This window comes from Crassostrea angulata, chromosome 10, assembly GCF_025612915.1.
Source record: "Crassostrea angulata isolate pt1a10 chromosome 10, ASM2561291v2, whole genome shotgun sequence".
In the NCBI taxonomy this organism is placed as follows: Eukaryota; Metazoa; Mollusca; class Bivalvia; order Ostreida; family Ostreidae; genus Magallana; species Magallana angulata.
In genome coordinates this window covers 41,269,056-41,285,285 of record NC_069120.1, presented here as the reverse complement: position 1 = coordinate 41,285,285, position 16,230 = coordinate 41,269,056, and the positions used below count along the sequence as shown (strand labels likewise).

Here is a 16,230-nt window from a genome sequence, read left to right as displayed (position 1 = left end):
ATTGAAATGCCTTGTACTGCACTATGTTCTGCACTTTCAATCCCACTGATATAAAGGAAAAAAAGGAAATTATATAATTTCTTTAGTAATAAGCAATACGGTTTGTAATGCCAAGTAAGGTGTTTGTAAATATAAATGAAAAATCGTAGCTTAATTAAATCTGAGTAAAGAAATCCGCACAAATGAAGATTCGAAATATAATTTTCTTGAAGGAAAAACAATTAATGACGAGTGGAAACAAATGCACAGATTATCGAAAGATAAGCCTCTATTTGCAGACAATTTGTTGTGTGTGGGCCAAAAACAACCCTTTTTAAAAAAAAATCTTTACGTCAGAGTTATAAGTACGAATCAAAAGCTCAAGAGAGAAGTGGAAGAGATGACGTACTTCCGCTTCCTACCAGTTATTATCAGGATACGGTGAAGCTGGCAAGGTGCTTCCGAAGTGTTCCGGCGCAGGGAAGCAATCAATATCGAAATTCACAATTTTTGTTATTTTTCAGCTGAATTGCCATAGAGATTTATGCATTGAATGTGTCGTTTCTTATCAAATTTACACAACAAATGAATGTATGTATAGAATATAAAGCAATGTTACGGTTTGGGAAAAAAAATGCATTTACTAATTCAAAGTTGTAGTTTTACGTATACTATTCCCTTTTCGCTCATTATTATATTTATAAAATATCAAGTAGTTTTATGCATTAAAATTCAATTTAATTCCATGAAACCTGATTTAGATAATTACAGCGGGATTTTATTGATAAACTGACAAACGCTCGGAAAAATCGTTTGTCCTGTGACGTTATACATTTCCAACATTGTAGCACAAAAGGTTAAAATAAAAGAAATTCTGACATCTTCTAATAATACGTATGTTATATTCATTGCAATATTTTGCATTTTTTAAAGCTCAAATTGAATGACTTTATTATTAAGAAAACAATGTTTGGTAATTTTTGTGAGGCTTTGAAGTCGTGGCAACATCTTAGGTTAATTAGTCACATTTGAAGATTTTTCGTTTATGTCACAAATTATGTGTAATCAGGCTGTGATTGTTTTCAATTTTATTATAGAAAGCACGTTCTCCTCCCAGTATCTAATGATTCAGAAATTATTAAACATAAATACCTCTAACGTATATATCCGATAACAAGTAACAGATCCCAAATTCCTTAATAGATAGTGAATAATCATCGGCTCTAATATTCAAAAATGAAATGAACGCGTGTCATAATTTATACATTTTCACTCGCGTCCCAAATACAAAACGTTCAAATGGCGCCAATTCCCATCTGTCCTCTAATAAGAATTCTTTTAAATTTTTTATATGATCATTAAGCTTTGTTTTTACCCAGTTGCACTTCCTGTCGTTCAATTATTTATTGTAAATTGTCTAGTATTTGAAATAAAATCAGAATAACTTTTCCGATCAATATTTAAAGAATTAAATTTCAAAGAATGAATGAATGTTATATGATAATAAAAACAAAAAAAATATCAACTTTAAATAATGAAAGAGACGAAAAATAGAGCATCATTCTACGATTTAACACGTAAGTGTGGTGAAATGTACAAAATGGTGTCATTACAACAACAGATATCCAGGGGATGTGTCAAGAGAAGCAATTTGCATCACTTATACAGAAATATAAGCCCAGCCACGTTTTAAAAAAAAATGTTGTATGGCAATGAAATATGAGTTAGTTTCTCGTTTTCGCAGAAAAAAACTAAAACTTTTGCTCTCATCATTTTCAAGCCTTAATTGACTTATGTCTTCTGAATACTCTGTATTGATTTGTGTAACCAAGAATCCTCTTCGGTGAAATATCTGAGGCCTCTTTGGATATTCAGGATAATCTCTTTTTCTGTAACAGAAACATCTTCAATAGGCCTGGCATTTCCCAGTGTCTTTTTTTTTTGCATTGCATAAAAGAAAACCCAGAAAGTGGGAGGTGCAATACGTTTCCACTATCCCCAAATGAAGATCAGGAATTATACGCATACACATTGTCTTCCATATTGAAATGAAAATTTGCAACAAAGTACAATTTTTTTTTCATGCTTGGCCCTTTCTTGCTAAAATGATACTTTTGACTTTTATTTTTTATAATTTATAGCGACCACAGTTTGCTAGTACCCCTATGCACAGACCTACAAACTGATCTGAAAAATCGGTTTTTTTCTATAATCTAAAACAGGGTGAATAAAATCCAAAGACAAAGAATACTAAATGTAGGTAAATGGTGGCAAAATCGTTTTTATTGATGTGCAGCACCAGACATATTGATATTCAGACTCTACAAATAGAATGACGCAGTATATAAATGAGATCAGACGAGTCTGCCTCTACATCCGGAACCGTGGCATTCTGGGAACGGAAATGTATCCGGGATTATTTGTGCTTCAGTCGTGAATTCTAATCTTGCATCTGATACTCCATCAAAGCTCACCTACCACAAGAACAAAAATAGGCAATTCAAAATTAAATGTGAATCATGCGTTGTAACAATGCGATAGATTGAAACATGTTTCAGGTTTATCACTAGATAATTAAAATTGTTAAAGCTGCTTGGTCCGATTTTTTTGTAATTACAGTATCAAAATTTTTTCCATATAAATCATTTATCTTAGAAAGTTATGGACTTTCTCCTATTTACACCAGCAGAATCAGTCTCCTTTCAAAGTTAGAAATATTCAAAGTAAATAAAAATAATTTCTCTTTGGGCAAACGAAAAAACAAACCAAAATGCATCACGGGAATGTTTAGAAAAGGAAACCGCTTGGTTTCGTCCCCTGAATGATTGGGGTTATTCAACCCGCATGCTATGCATCGATTGTAAACAAAGCACACTTTGGAAATATTAGCGAACAAAACGTACACATGTTTATTTGTAATTTGTCTGATCATTTCTACCTTTATTTAAAGCGATGTCAAAGTCGTAATACAACTATACCCCTCTCGTCGTCAGGGGTGAAATTTAACATGAGGCGAAATAATGCGGTAACTTTTAATGTCGTTTGTTTTGTTAGCATATTTTGTACGTATTTTTCTTCATTGAAATTTGGCATAATTGACGGGTAAAAGTACTGCAATGTCTATTATTATACATATACTAAGCATAGCCATCGTTTAAAAGCGTGCATAAAATTTGATATAAAATCGGACCAAGCAGCTTTAAAAAATGTTCCATTTATTTTAGTCTCATAAAAATACAGATTTTCAATCCATATATATACTGTGGAATCATTAGATTTCTTGGTAGTCAATTTTCGTGGAATTCGTGAGTACCTTTCTTTCACGAATTAACACCCTCCATGAATATTTCCTTTTTATAAGAGAATAAGAGAATAAACGAAATTACGTTCCAACAAACCTGTAAAATTTAAGCAATCCACGAAAATCTGCACCCACGAAATTTAATATTTCCACAGTGTTCTAAAATAACAATGAACTTAAGAGCCCCTTATACAACCGAGAATTAATTGAATTAGCAGACCAGATTATCGAATTGTCAGTCTCTCTTCAGGGGGTTTATTAGGTCGAGGTTGTCAACACCTCAGCTTCTGGTCTTTATGGAATGCATTCATTAGTATAATGTTGATAAAACTGTCGACTTTTTCTATGTTTTGCTACGGAAACACTGCTTTTAAAGAAAGAAAAGGCCTATTGGGTTAATTACGTATGTATTTGTCTGATAAAGGTTTTCGCTCTTGGAATTTTCGACACATAAAGAGTTATCGACTCATAAAGAGTCTTTGGCTGGCATATGGCATCTGTTGAGGTAGACATAAAATAACGAGAGTGTACTTTATGTCATCGAGTGTTTCTTTGTCGTTGCTTTCAGATAGTAAACCTCTGGTCAATAAAGAAAAATTCAGCAACACTGATCATTGTGTGAGGCAGTGGTAATTTTTGGCAAGAATTTCACGTTTTATATACTCTTGAAATAATCTTATTTTTAAAAAAGACAAAGGTCGAGGTCTCTGCTAACTCGGTTCATTTTTTTCTGAACCTCTTTACATTGAATTTCTGCCAATTCCCTGTTTTTATAACTATTAATATCGCAAGCCTCGATTATATCAAATAAATGCTCCTTATATGCAATTCGAATATGCAAAGGTGGGAACTTAATCAAAATCAATTTCCTTTCATTCAAGTTCTAACGTACCATAAAACGCGGGGAACGTTATTATCACTCAGCCATATATGTCAAATATAAGTCCCCTGATACACTAATTGTTTCATCCAATACAGACATCAAAATTGCAATTGTCTGCATTTGGTGGAACAAAATATTAAAAATATCTAAGGCAGATTAAATATTGTGCAGTAATTTGTCGTCTGCTGACTTGAATATGTCGTCTGCTGACTTACTTGAATGAAAAAAGCCAGCCATCCCTGTGGCGGACTGTCGTATTCAGCAACAAAAGTGTTGTTACCCTGTTTAATAAAGAAAAATACGTCTGAAATAGTCTATCTTTATACATTGAGGGGGAAATTGCAGCGCTTTTTGTGGGGAAAAATGATTATTCTAAGTCCCATCTGTCAAACAGTTGCTTATATAATCAAATAATATAAATTGCTATTACCAAGGTGCAACTGAGATTTTGTGTTCATATTTAACAGACGAACAAATCAATTTAAGACAAAACTTTTGTAAATTTTGTTTCTTCAGCAAAATGTTTCTATTTTTTAAAGTGATGAATTTATTGATAACAGAAATAATTATGATGATCATATACACTTTAATGATATTTCATATAAAACAAGTGTCGTAATTCGTTGTCAATCGGAAAAACTGTGCAAAGACTTAGTTCATGTTAAAAAAACGCCTTATCATTCGAACAGGAGCGTGGGTAAAGTTCATCTTATTCTTGCTTCAAATCATAGACTATTATCTTATTTATAGATTCTAGAAACTATAATAAAGATTTTTATCACTTTACACTGCACATTTCTCAGGAAATTCCCTTGTGGAAAAAGTCCTAAAACGAACAAAAATGTCAAGATCTTAACTTTCCCTTTACACGCTTTTTTATTTATATATCTCCGGCTTACTTTTTATTCAATAAAACTGTTTTTGAAAAGACCTCTTGATGTTTAAATCTTTGAGATGGATGTCAGTGCTAGATGTTCTGGATTGAGTTTCCTTGTCGAACCTATCCTGCGCTCATTAGAGTTCCTCTTTCTATCTCGTGAATCTTGTATTGGCTTCCTGGCCAAACTATCACCAATGTCATCTGTGAACAACTTAATTAACAACACAGCGGTCCTCTTGAAGCTTCGATTTGTCTCTGATCAATTTCACAGATGAATAACGCATGCATTTAAGGATATTTTTTTTGCCACTTTTGGCCAGTCTGAAACAGTTCACCTTTTTGGAATTAAAGTGCTGCCCATGTAATGATACCGCAGTGCTTGCTATTTCAGGTCTTTGATAACGTGCATGTTTAAATGAAAGTGGTCATGAATAAAAGAAGCCTTTGCACTTTTCAGATCAAACCCCACACATGAAACTTAAAATGTCTCTTATAAGAATATCATGCATGAGAGAGGACATTTTACTGCATGTCTCGTGACATGTAATTAAACATTTGCATAACTTGTCTACAGTAAACACGCACATGTTTTATCGCAACAAAAAAGAAAATAAAATCTGAAAACTGCTGAGCAAGGCTCTAAGTGAAAATGAAAATCTTTGAGTTTTTGATTGGACCTACCAATTCTTGTGCCCTGTCATTGAACCATATCACGGGATGAGGGTAGGGCTTCCGTGGATCATCTGATGAAGCGACCAATAATCTGAAGTCACGTCTTAAATAGAAACACAAAAGTACCCTAAAATCCTTGAATTTTGTAACATTGAAATGTGTTAGAATAATATAATTGATTTTTCATTTTCTCATTCCATAGTGTGTGGGTGCTGAATTGTCTTTGTTTCAAATATACCAAAGGTTAAGAGAATGAAATGTGTACTCTTTGTTTCTCCGAATTCGTTGAATTACCTTCATGCATGTATCTATGTTTCAATACTTTTAAGGCTCTCTTTTTTGTTTATACATGCTCTCAATGGTACTCCAAATACATTACTTGCGTTCTGGGTACGTAGATGATTTTAATTTTCAATTTGTGAATGACATTGTACTTTATCACATCAACAATCGATACTCTCAGTACTATGATTATTTGGTTATCTATGGACACTTTCATAAGACTAAGTTTACCTTTTTTCGATGATTACAAAAACGGTTTATAGATAATATAACGGGTGCAACAGGCGTACACAAAGGAGAGAATTAATTCGTCCAGTTCACTAGGGAGCACTACCAAAAGCCAAATGATCGACCGTTTAGACAAGTTCGGTAAACACCCCTATGTGCTTACAACGTCATACTATCATCTATACTGAACTGCATTCAGGATCTCGGTACAAATGTACCTTGAATTCTATTTTTACTTTTGAAGCTCTCAGTACTTTGATTATTTGCTCACCTTTATACCAAGGTTGCTTTCAGTACTTTATCTGACCCATCTCTTTTATCAACGGAGCTCGAAACGTGTATAATTTGATCAACCTTTCTATTTATGCTCTCATTTGATCAATTTTATTATCATTAATGCTCCTGTTGCTTTGGTTATTTCGTTTTATCTACCTTTTACCATCTTTTTCTACCTTTTTTCATCTTTCTCTACCTTTTGTCATCTTTCTCTACCTTTTGTCGTCTTTCTCTACCTTTTGCCATTTATATCTACCTTTTGCCATCTACATTTTGCCATTTATATCTACCTTTTGCCATCTACCTTTTGCCATCTACCTTTTGCCATTTATATCTACCTTTTGCCATCTACCTTTTGCCATTTATATCTACCTTTTGCCACCTACCTTTTGCCATTTATATCTACCTTTTGCCATTTATATCTACATTTTGCAGTTTTATTCTACCTTTTGCCGTCAAGCGTCCTCGCATAGTAAACGTCCACTGTTCTTGGTTTTCTGTCTGTGAATAATGTTATTTTTCCCCCAGTCTTCGTCTGTATAATTATATTGATTATAAACGATTGATCAAAAGAATAAAAAATACGTGTATAAAAATATGATTATCTTTATCTTTACAGATATGAAACTTACGAACTCTCTTTTCCAATTCATTTTAGGAAACGGGGTCTCCTGAAATAAAGCAAAATGCATATACATCTGTTCAGTAAAAAAATATATATAAACATGATGAAGTACACTGATAATGATTATGTAAGATTCAGTTTAATGAATAACAATAAGCTATAATTAACCACATGCATCTTCCAAAGTTGTCGAGGTTAAGGGTAATATTTCATCAAGGATGGTTATCTTGAATGAAAATTGCTTTCGCCGAAAAAGCCTAGTTTACGAAATAGAATAATATATTTTTTCTTTGAATCAATTAGACTTGCTGCAGTAGTTTTAAGATAAATGATGTTTACATATAGAAACGCACCCACGTAAAGTTCTTGTTACTGCTTGTCACTACTGTCACTTTATTTAATCTTAAGACAGAAATAGATTAAAACATTTTAAAACTCATCGTTCAGAAAATTCATTCTAGATATTTTTTTCTGAGATCGTGTATAAACAGAGCTTCTGAAAAAAAACCCTCCATTTTAACGGTTAAGTATTCGATTCAATCGCCTATATATATGTACATTTGATACCTACATTTTTAAATAGCATACATTTAAAATGAAGATAAATAGCTCGTTTTATTATGGATAGTTTACTGTCACATAATGTAACGGAATGACGTACTTCCCAAATATATTCATTGCGATACTTCCCTAAATGTTAATTTAAAATCTTACATGAAATTTTCTTACACCAATTATATCTTGAAATAATGGTATTAGGTATCTAATTTTCAGAATGCCAGTCAAAACTCAACAATACCCCTCCCCCTAATTGCTATCAAACACGCATTTGATGGAATAAATGTAATTCGCCAAAACCGGAAGTGGTTTTATCGAAATGTACTCACATTTATCACTTGAAGAAAAAATGCTCTTAAAGAAAACATCAAACTTGTCTCGTGCCCAGCACAGCTATGTTCTGCATTTGGAAGTTTTCTGTAACACAAAGAGAACGTGGCCATAACTCTTTTTTTTCTCCTTTTTTTTAATGTTTCTCAAATTCATTATAAAATAAAAGCTCTTATGTGTGCACTTTTTAATGGCAGGATATACACGTTCTTTTCAAAATACCCACTCTATAATGTTGGCCCCTATCAATATGCCAATTTTTTTTTATTGTCATAAATACATATTTTATCATTAACATAAATATCATTAATGTATCTCTCTCTCTCTCTCTCTCTCTCTCTCTCAATATGTTTACTCTTTTATAACAGCCATAAATATACCATTTCTTTAATTTTACAATAACAATACATTTTACACTATGTATTATAAGTGAACTTTGCCCACTTTCCAAAGACAAATGTACACCACTGTATACCCCTTTAATCCCTGACGCCTTCTTGGAGGCATGCATATACTAGTATTCTAGTAGCATGCATATTACTCTTAACAACACGTGGTTGCACCTGAGATATTTGGGTCCCTCCAACTGGTCGAAGTAGTAATGAGCGTCGTCCGGCTGAAAAAATTCATCGCCTCCCGTCGTAATGATAAACTTGGCGATGTTCCTATATCTGTCGTTGTAGGCTGAAGCATTGTAAAAACAAGATTTTCACATCGAAAGCACACCAACATTGCTTACAAGATAATGAGAATTTCATTCTACTTAAGCTTATCTTGTAGAAGTGTCTAGTTAAGCGTGGATGAAATTTACACTAGTTGCGCTGTTAGCTTAAAACCGCGTAAAATACCCCCGCTCGTATGGTAAAAAACTAACAACTTTGGAGTTCTAAAACACTTATTTAATACCCACGCATATTGTTTGACGATAGAAAACGCGTACTTTACCACAAGCGTAAATGACCACTTTTACTGTATCATTTCATTTAATACACAGATTATGAATATATCAAACAAAGGTTAGGACATAAAAAATGTTCAAAGACAAGAAAGATTACAGAGAGGGTCGATGATTGCGGCCATTTTGGCCACGCCTTCGCTGTCTAACTCCGCTGTGATGTTGACGTCCAGGTAGTCATCAAAGGCGAAGGTCCAGCCACCCAGGTTTCTGTACATGTGATGGAGATTCTACAAAGCAACGAAAACAATTTAAACTCTATAAAACAAGAGATTTCAACAAGAGAATAGAACAAATTTTTAATTTAGAATACAGATCATATATTAGTTTTGCTCTTGACTGGTGAAATATTAAAAGCAGTATTTTTATATACTCAATGCCATTCTCACTGGTACTGAAGGTATTTCAAAACAATAACAAATAATTAGATGAAGTCAGGACTTTCTACTCCGTGTATTGGAATACAATAAAGGAAATCTACTCGTGTCAATTTTGAATTTTATCGCGTGAAATGTTCGAAAGATATTGAACGGACAATCACCTTCTTATGTCCAGATAAATTTCATCCTTGACTTTTGACATTTGATTTAAATATCTTCATATGATAAAGGAGTGTATGTTGAGAGTTTGTTCTGTCAAGCGAACGGTTTTCAAACTATTGAGTGGGCATTATCTTCTTAAGCTCGGGGTGGTTTGACCTTTGATCTTTGACCTAATAATCTCAATACTCATTAGGGAGACCAGTGCACGACGTTTGATGTTGCCAAGAAAAGGAATCTTAAAATTTATATGGAGCAGACATGGGGGCATAAAAATGATCAAAGTGATTTACTTTAACCATGTTTAATAAGTCCAATACTATGGGTGCCATGGCAACCACTCTTTTGTCTACAGCCGCTGTTGTCCATGTTGTCCACCCTCTCTGTTAAATAGAAATAACTCATCATCATCATCATCATCATCATCATTCCAATTTCTAATATCACAGTCGCCATCATTTTCAATCATTTGATTGCAATAGAATTTAGTGTGTGCTCTTATAGGTGAAATACGTCTACGTTCTATATACAGAATACTTGCCTTTGAGGCACCGGCAATGAAAAATTTTTCAACCTGATTTCCCAGTTTAGCCTTTACAAAATGTTGAATTGCATCCATTGCACGAACAGCTGCCTGTTTAAAAAAAATAACATTCAATATGGCAAAAAACTTATGGTTTTGATAAAGAATATTAAATAGGTGTGTCATCTGCTATCATATACTTTTGTCATGGGCATGCGCAGTAGTATTTCCGGATCAGACGTGTTCTGTATAAATTTCTTCCACGTCCAGGCGATTATGGCATCTTCTTTCCTTTTTCTTTTCTCAGGGTCATCCTTCAAAATATATAAAGGATAAAATCAGAGTTATTTATTGATTAACTTCTTTGTTTGATGAAAACCTCGACTTATGCCTGGGTTATTAATATAAAGCCGAAGGCTGTCGGTGTTAAATTGATGATTATAGTTTTTCATGCAGTTACTCGAAATGATATACGGATACAAAATCAATTCATCAAGCCATTAATACACTAATTATATTCGCCTAGGACATACTTAACAGGTTATTTGCATCATTAGTGACATTACATAATCCGTTTATTACGTAATATAAAGAGGCGGCGACTAGAGCGATAAAAGTGGCTGGACAAAAGAACCCGTTTTGGAAGACTGGTCAATGAAACTGAAGTCAATGGATGTTGAAAGTTATCGTGGGATATAATGACTCGGCTAAAGCTTGTTGGCATTTGGAAAATGTCAAGGGCAGATGACGTCACTAATCAAACCTTGACGAAATGGTCGCCAATTGAGAAAAGTAGCAACTCTACCGCTGACATTTTGCTGCCTTTGCTGAAATGGTCACTTCGAAATGTCATCGGCTGAACAGGCTATTATGACAACTTTACTGTTGGAAAATCCGATATTTTTTATCGTTTGTACATCTGCTGTCTCATTTACCAACATATTTGTTTTTAATTAAGAACTTCGAAGTGTGCAATTTTTACGTGTTTAAAGAAGAAATAAGATAGGGTACTGACGGTAAATGAAAAGATTTGTATATACATTGTAACATTTTCCATTGCAGTCCTTGTCCTAAAGGATATATACAATGAATTTTGTTCATAATTTATCATAAAAAGTAAATCTCTTTTCAATACATTAATACTAGTACTTTAGAGTATTAATGCAAAAATTGTGTTTACTACATTTTTTATTTATACATGATCACACATATATGGAAGAGGTGACCTTTAGAAACTAGAGTAATGAAATCTCGGTCAACATTATTTTTTCAGGCGACACAGTACAACAGTAAAATCTTATTCTGCGTATTTGTTCGATGTTTTATGGGGTGTTTTTAATGCAAAAAATGTTGAAACAAATACCCATAAATTTAATGGTTTTTTTCCTAGATGTAATTTGTGAAATGTTGATGATTAATGCGTGTAATTAACAAAAAAATAAAAACAATAGGCATCAATAATTTCAAAAGTGCGATTCATAAGTGATACAAGTTGTCGTTTTTTACATTAATTTGTGTTTTGTTATTCAACATCCATATTTTTCAGTTGACATGCAATTTGATAAGATATGCATTTGACATCTTTTAAAAGTGAAGAAAGGGAGGGGGAATAACCCAACATATAACAAGCGGGGGAAAATTCAAATGTCATGCCTAATGGCATGCAATAAATTAAATTGATTCGCAAATATCTTCAAATTCTTGATCCGTAGAGGAGTGAGTGTGTAGTAATTTAAGCCTTAAACTTATGCGTGGTAACTTTACTATCTGCTACTTTCCATGAGGTATATACAATTTCTAAAATTTCTAGTGTATGGTCCTGGTCAAAACTTGTTCAACGTTTGATTCGCAATTGCAGTTTTTGTAGACTTGTATAGTAACCATTCTAAATATTTAAAAAAAAAAAAATCAGACATGTCTACCTTAAACAGGATTGGCTGATTGGGAATCATTCGCAAATCGGCGCCAATGGTACATGCGCTGACAGCTACTACCGTTGTCAGGGCCACGAAGTTGTTCGTAATCTTTGGCGGACTGAAAGCAAATTAAACAAACGAAATATCTAAATATTTTAAAACAATCAGATTTAAACATTTTTTTTTCAAAAACAAAACTAAACAAATTAAGTTTTATTATTCATATATTCTGAGAATTAATTGTTCCAAATGACGTTTAAATGCAGCCATCGATTTTACCCCAAAAACCCGCTGAACATAATGAGGCTGTGTTTGGTTACCACAAAGTGCGCATGCCAGTATAGCGTCACGTGACCAAGGTGATGTATTGCTGCACAGCACCGCTCTCATTGTTGCGGGCCATTGTATAGTACACTGTTTGTCAATGGAGTTAGTGAAGATGAATAGGTTTGTCCTAGAACTTAATGTTTTGTGCATTTTTTTTTAAAAACCTTTGTTTCGTTTGAGTCTAAAGTACGTCTTCACTGTTTTAAAAATGTGTTTGTTGTTATGGCTGCCGTTGTAAAACCATTGACAACAGACGTTTCTTTTATTTACAACACCTGACTCCCTTAATGTACACTTTTCCTCAATTCCTGATAAAGTTTTCAACTCAACTTTAATCCTCCCTCAGTAAAATTCCACAACCAACATTTGTGGAAAATACACTATGTCATAAGTATGTTCCATAAAAATCGGAATAATTTCAAATTCATTTCAATTCAAATATGTCATTTCAACTGCTGCGGTGTTAACACGGCCAATTTTATGTGTGCCATCTTAAGTACCTATACATTTTTCATAATCTTTGTATTTTTTTCATCCATACATATATTTGCACTGGTATAATACGCATTACTTTTTCAAATCAATATTATTTATTCAAATACATTCAAACATTTATCAGAATTTCATCACATTCTATAAATGTTTTAGAATAAATACAAATTAATGCCGTTTTTTTCTGAGAATTCTATCTATGTACAGACACCACCTGCCCTAACTATAATTTAGATTTTTGATAATAAAAAAAAAATCTGCACATGACAGATTTTGTTTATCAAAAATCTAAGATTTTTAAAGGACCACACTTTTGTTTTCATTGCAAAGCTTTCAACCTTGAATATTTAGGGTTTCCATAATCAATACCACAACCCCTTCAAATAAATTCATAGGACTACATGAAGTCAGTCAAGAAATGTATTACTCTTCAGTGTTGCTCCCCCCGTCGATAAGCATGAATGCGGCCTGGGTGTAGTTGATTTTGTCAGGGATGGTCACCGTCAGATAGTGCCACCAGATTGGGCTATCCGTTTCCGCCTCTGCAAGACCATAAAAAGAAAGCAATGGTAAACTATCACTAGTGATTAAAATTAACTCATCATTGGTATTTCTATTTTATGATATTTTTGTGGTTTCCTGTGTTGTGGGGGGAAGGGGGTGAAAGTAAAGGCAAATAAAACAACGTACAATTTTACAGAAAAAAACGTTATTTTTTTCTGAATGGAGTTTCTTCCATTTGTTTTGAGAAAAATAAAATCAAAATTTAAAAGATAGTGTAATGAAGAATGAAAGAATGATGTGGTAGTGGGAAGTTAATAGTATTCTTGTAACACTATCTTTAATTTAACGACGGCATTAAAATCATTTAATGTCTTGGGCATAAAGACACACTGCCAGATTTTAATCCTACTATTATATATATAGAGAGAGAGAGAGAGAGAGAGAGAGAGAGAGAGAGAGAGAGAGAGAGAGAGAGAGATCTGGGATTTGTTCTTTCTCAAAGAAAAGTGCACAGTGAATGATATAATGATATAACACACACCGTATAGAGTGCATTATTAGCATAGAATAGATTTGCATTCCTGATTAGCATTCAAAAACAAATCTTGAACAATTTCACTCTCTATATGTTTTAGAATTATCCCAGAAGCTACGCTAATAGCATAAATCAAATTAAAAATCATACATCAATTAATGGAATGAAAGTCGTGATTTTGGTAGCGCATAAATCAAACATTTTTGGCCGGCCTCTTTGTCAATTTAGTTACATAACTTCATTATATTGTATGACCAACCATTCATCTCCCTTCAAAATGAAATTCTTTTTATTGTTATTTAATACACTGTATTATTTCAAATAATAAGTGACGAAATTGTGAATGTTTCCCGATGAATTCTAATTTGTTTTGAATTTACGACATCGTGGCATTTCTGTCTGGAATGGAAAGTTTCGTGGAACAATATAATTAATAACAATTGACATGTAATAAACTTTAAAAACTAACTTTGCGGTATCTCCCATTAAATTAATTAGTGGCATCGTCTCCATTTACGTGTGTTTTGCGTAGGTGCATAACCATGGGTTAAAGATGGGGAATTTATGACAAGCATATTTTAATATCAATGAAAATTCAACTATAAGCAGAATTTTGGAAATGAACCTTAAACATATATTTCTTCTCTGACACTTTTTACATGTACATGTATACATACTTAACCTATAATTAGCGTATAATTAACTGCAGGTTAATTGTAACGCGCAACACACTATTTTTGAAAACTGCTAAATTTATATTCACAATTAAAATTTGTTTATGGCGAGTTGTGAGTCGTGTAAATTAAGCGAAAATCAAGATCTCGCGATATATAATGAAACTGGTATTCAATATATTGCCTATAATAAATCTTGATTTAGCTTCATGTTATCTGTAAGTAACTATAATTTTGTTAATTGTTAATAACAGATTGTCACATTTTAACTGAATTGTCATCGTTACAAGGTATAGTTATTACTAGTAAAGTAAGTACAGTTAAGGGGTCTCCTTTTGAAAATTTAGCAGATAAGTATATCTCAAACTCCGTTATCAAGTTTTTGTTCTACTTAAACAACATTGAGATCCATTTCATCATAACTATTAATTGAGATGCTCTGAGATATGCCCTCCAATAAAATTCACAGGCTCCTTCCTCTTCACCGCAACCAATCTCAACCATGCAGTCCCCCTCCCCCTCCCCGAAAAATTGAAATAACACCCAAACAAAACATCCCTTACAACAAAGCCGAATCAAAAATTTCCCGAGGACATTCTATGAATGTGCATCCATTCATTGACTAATGCATTTAAGTCTTCCTATTTTTTTAATATCATGCATTTTGTAAACAATCGAAACCTACCCGTTTTCCATTTCTGTGATGTCATATTCAGGGTATACATGGTGTATTCGGGGCCGCGGTACGACCCGATCTCCGAGTACTTGTAGTGGGGGTCCTCACGATGTACATAGTCGTCCAGGGGTGTGGCACGCATTGGGGACACCGCCCATAGGGCGACCGCTGTAGTAACCAAGATCCACATGCTGGCTGAGGGGGGAGGTGGTGCATCTATAATCTCTAAGTCATTTGATGGTCTTGTGACCTAATTATCTCTGATTGAGATATCCTGGAAGAAATACAAACATTTCTGATAAACTGTGTCATCATACGATAGGGTATATATCCTCAAAATTCTCCGAAGACCAAGTGTTCCTGAATTAGGGAACTATCCGATCACTTCCTGTTTATTTGTGTTGTGAGTTTTAAAACCCCAAATCAAAGCTTAGTTTCGATATCATTGGTTGAGTGTTAGTTATGACCTTTCCTGTACCTTTAATACTTCTATACACCAGGTTGAACAAATAAGGGAAGTATATAAAACTATAAGCAATAATAAAAATTTATCTATATATATGAATTTTGGTTCCTTCTGAATTGATAGTTTTTTATTCGTTCTGGGTAATGTTTCGTGAACCATGTTTCAATTAAATTTTATAGACAAAAAAAACAACAACAAACAAACAAAAACCAAACAAACAACAAAGGAAGGAAGGAAGGAAAGAAAGAAAGAAAGAAAGAAAGAAAGAAAGAAAGAAAGAAAGAAAGAAAGAAAGAAAGAAAGAAAGACAATATTAAGGGGGAAAATGTATAACGTACAAATTATATGAACACATTTTCTTGTGATTTAAAGATATCGGAAAATTAATTAATTGAGCCATATTGATCAGTACTTCTGAAACATAAAATATTTTGTTAATTTAGTTGATTACAGTACATGTATATATATATATATATATATATATATATATATATATATATATATATATATATATATATATATATATATATATATATATATATATATATATAATATAATATAATATATATATATAGATGTTTAATTTCCCATCTCAGTATTCATTTCCGA

At 33.0% G+C, this 16,230-nt stretch overlaps 1 protein-coding gene across 1 annotated transcript; it reads right to left on the bottom strand.

The window, feature by feature from the left end:
- Positions 1–2,234: 2,234 nt before the first annotated feature.
- On the bottom strand, positions 2,235–15,568 carry LOC128167835 (autocrine proliferation repressor protein A-like). The gene is made up of 14 exons (XM_052833763.1): positions 15,165–15,568; positions 13,194–13,308; positions 11,954–12,065; positions 10,232–10,345; positions 10,050–10,142; positions 9,802–9,891; positions 9,070–9,199; positions 8,578–8,698; positions 8,014–8,101; positions 7,134–7,172; positions 6,948–7,036; positions 5,725–5,818; positions 4,379–4,444; positions 2,235–2,453 (listed from the first exon to the last, which is right to left on the bottom strand). The coding sequence occupies exons 1-14, from the start codon at positions 15,343–15,345 to the stop codon at positions 2,334–2,336; spliced, it is 1,452 nt and encodes a 483-aa protein (XP_052689723.1). The 5' UTR covers positions 15,346–15,568; the 3' UTR covers positions 2,235–2,333.
- Between the last annotated feature and the right edge of the window lie 662 nt (positions 15,569–16,230).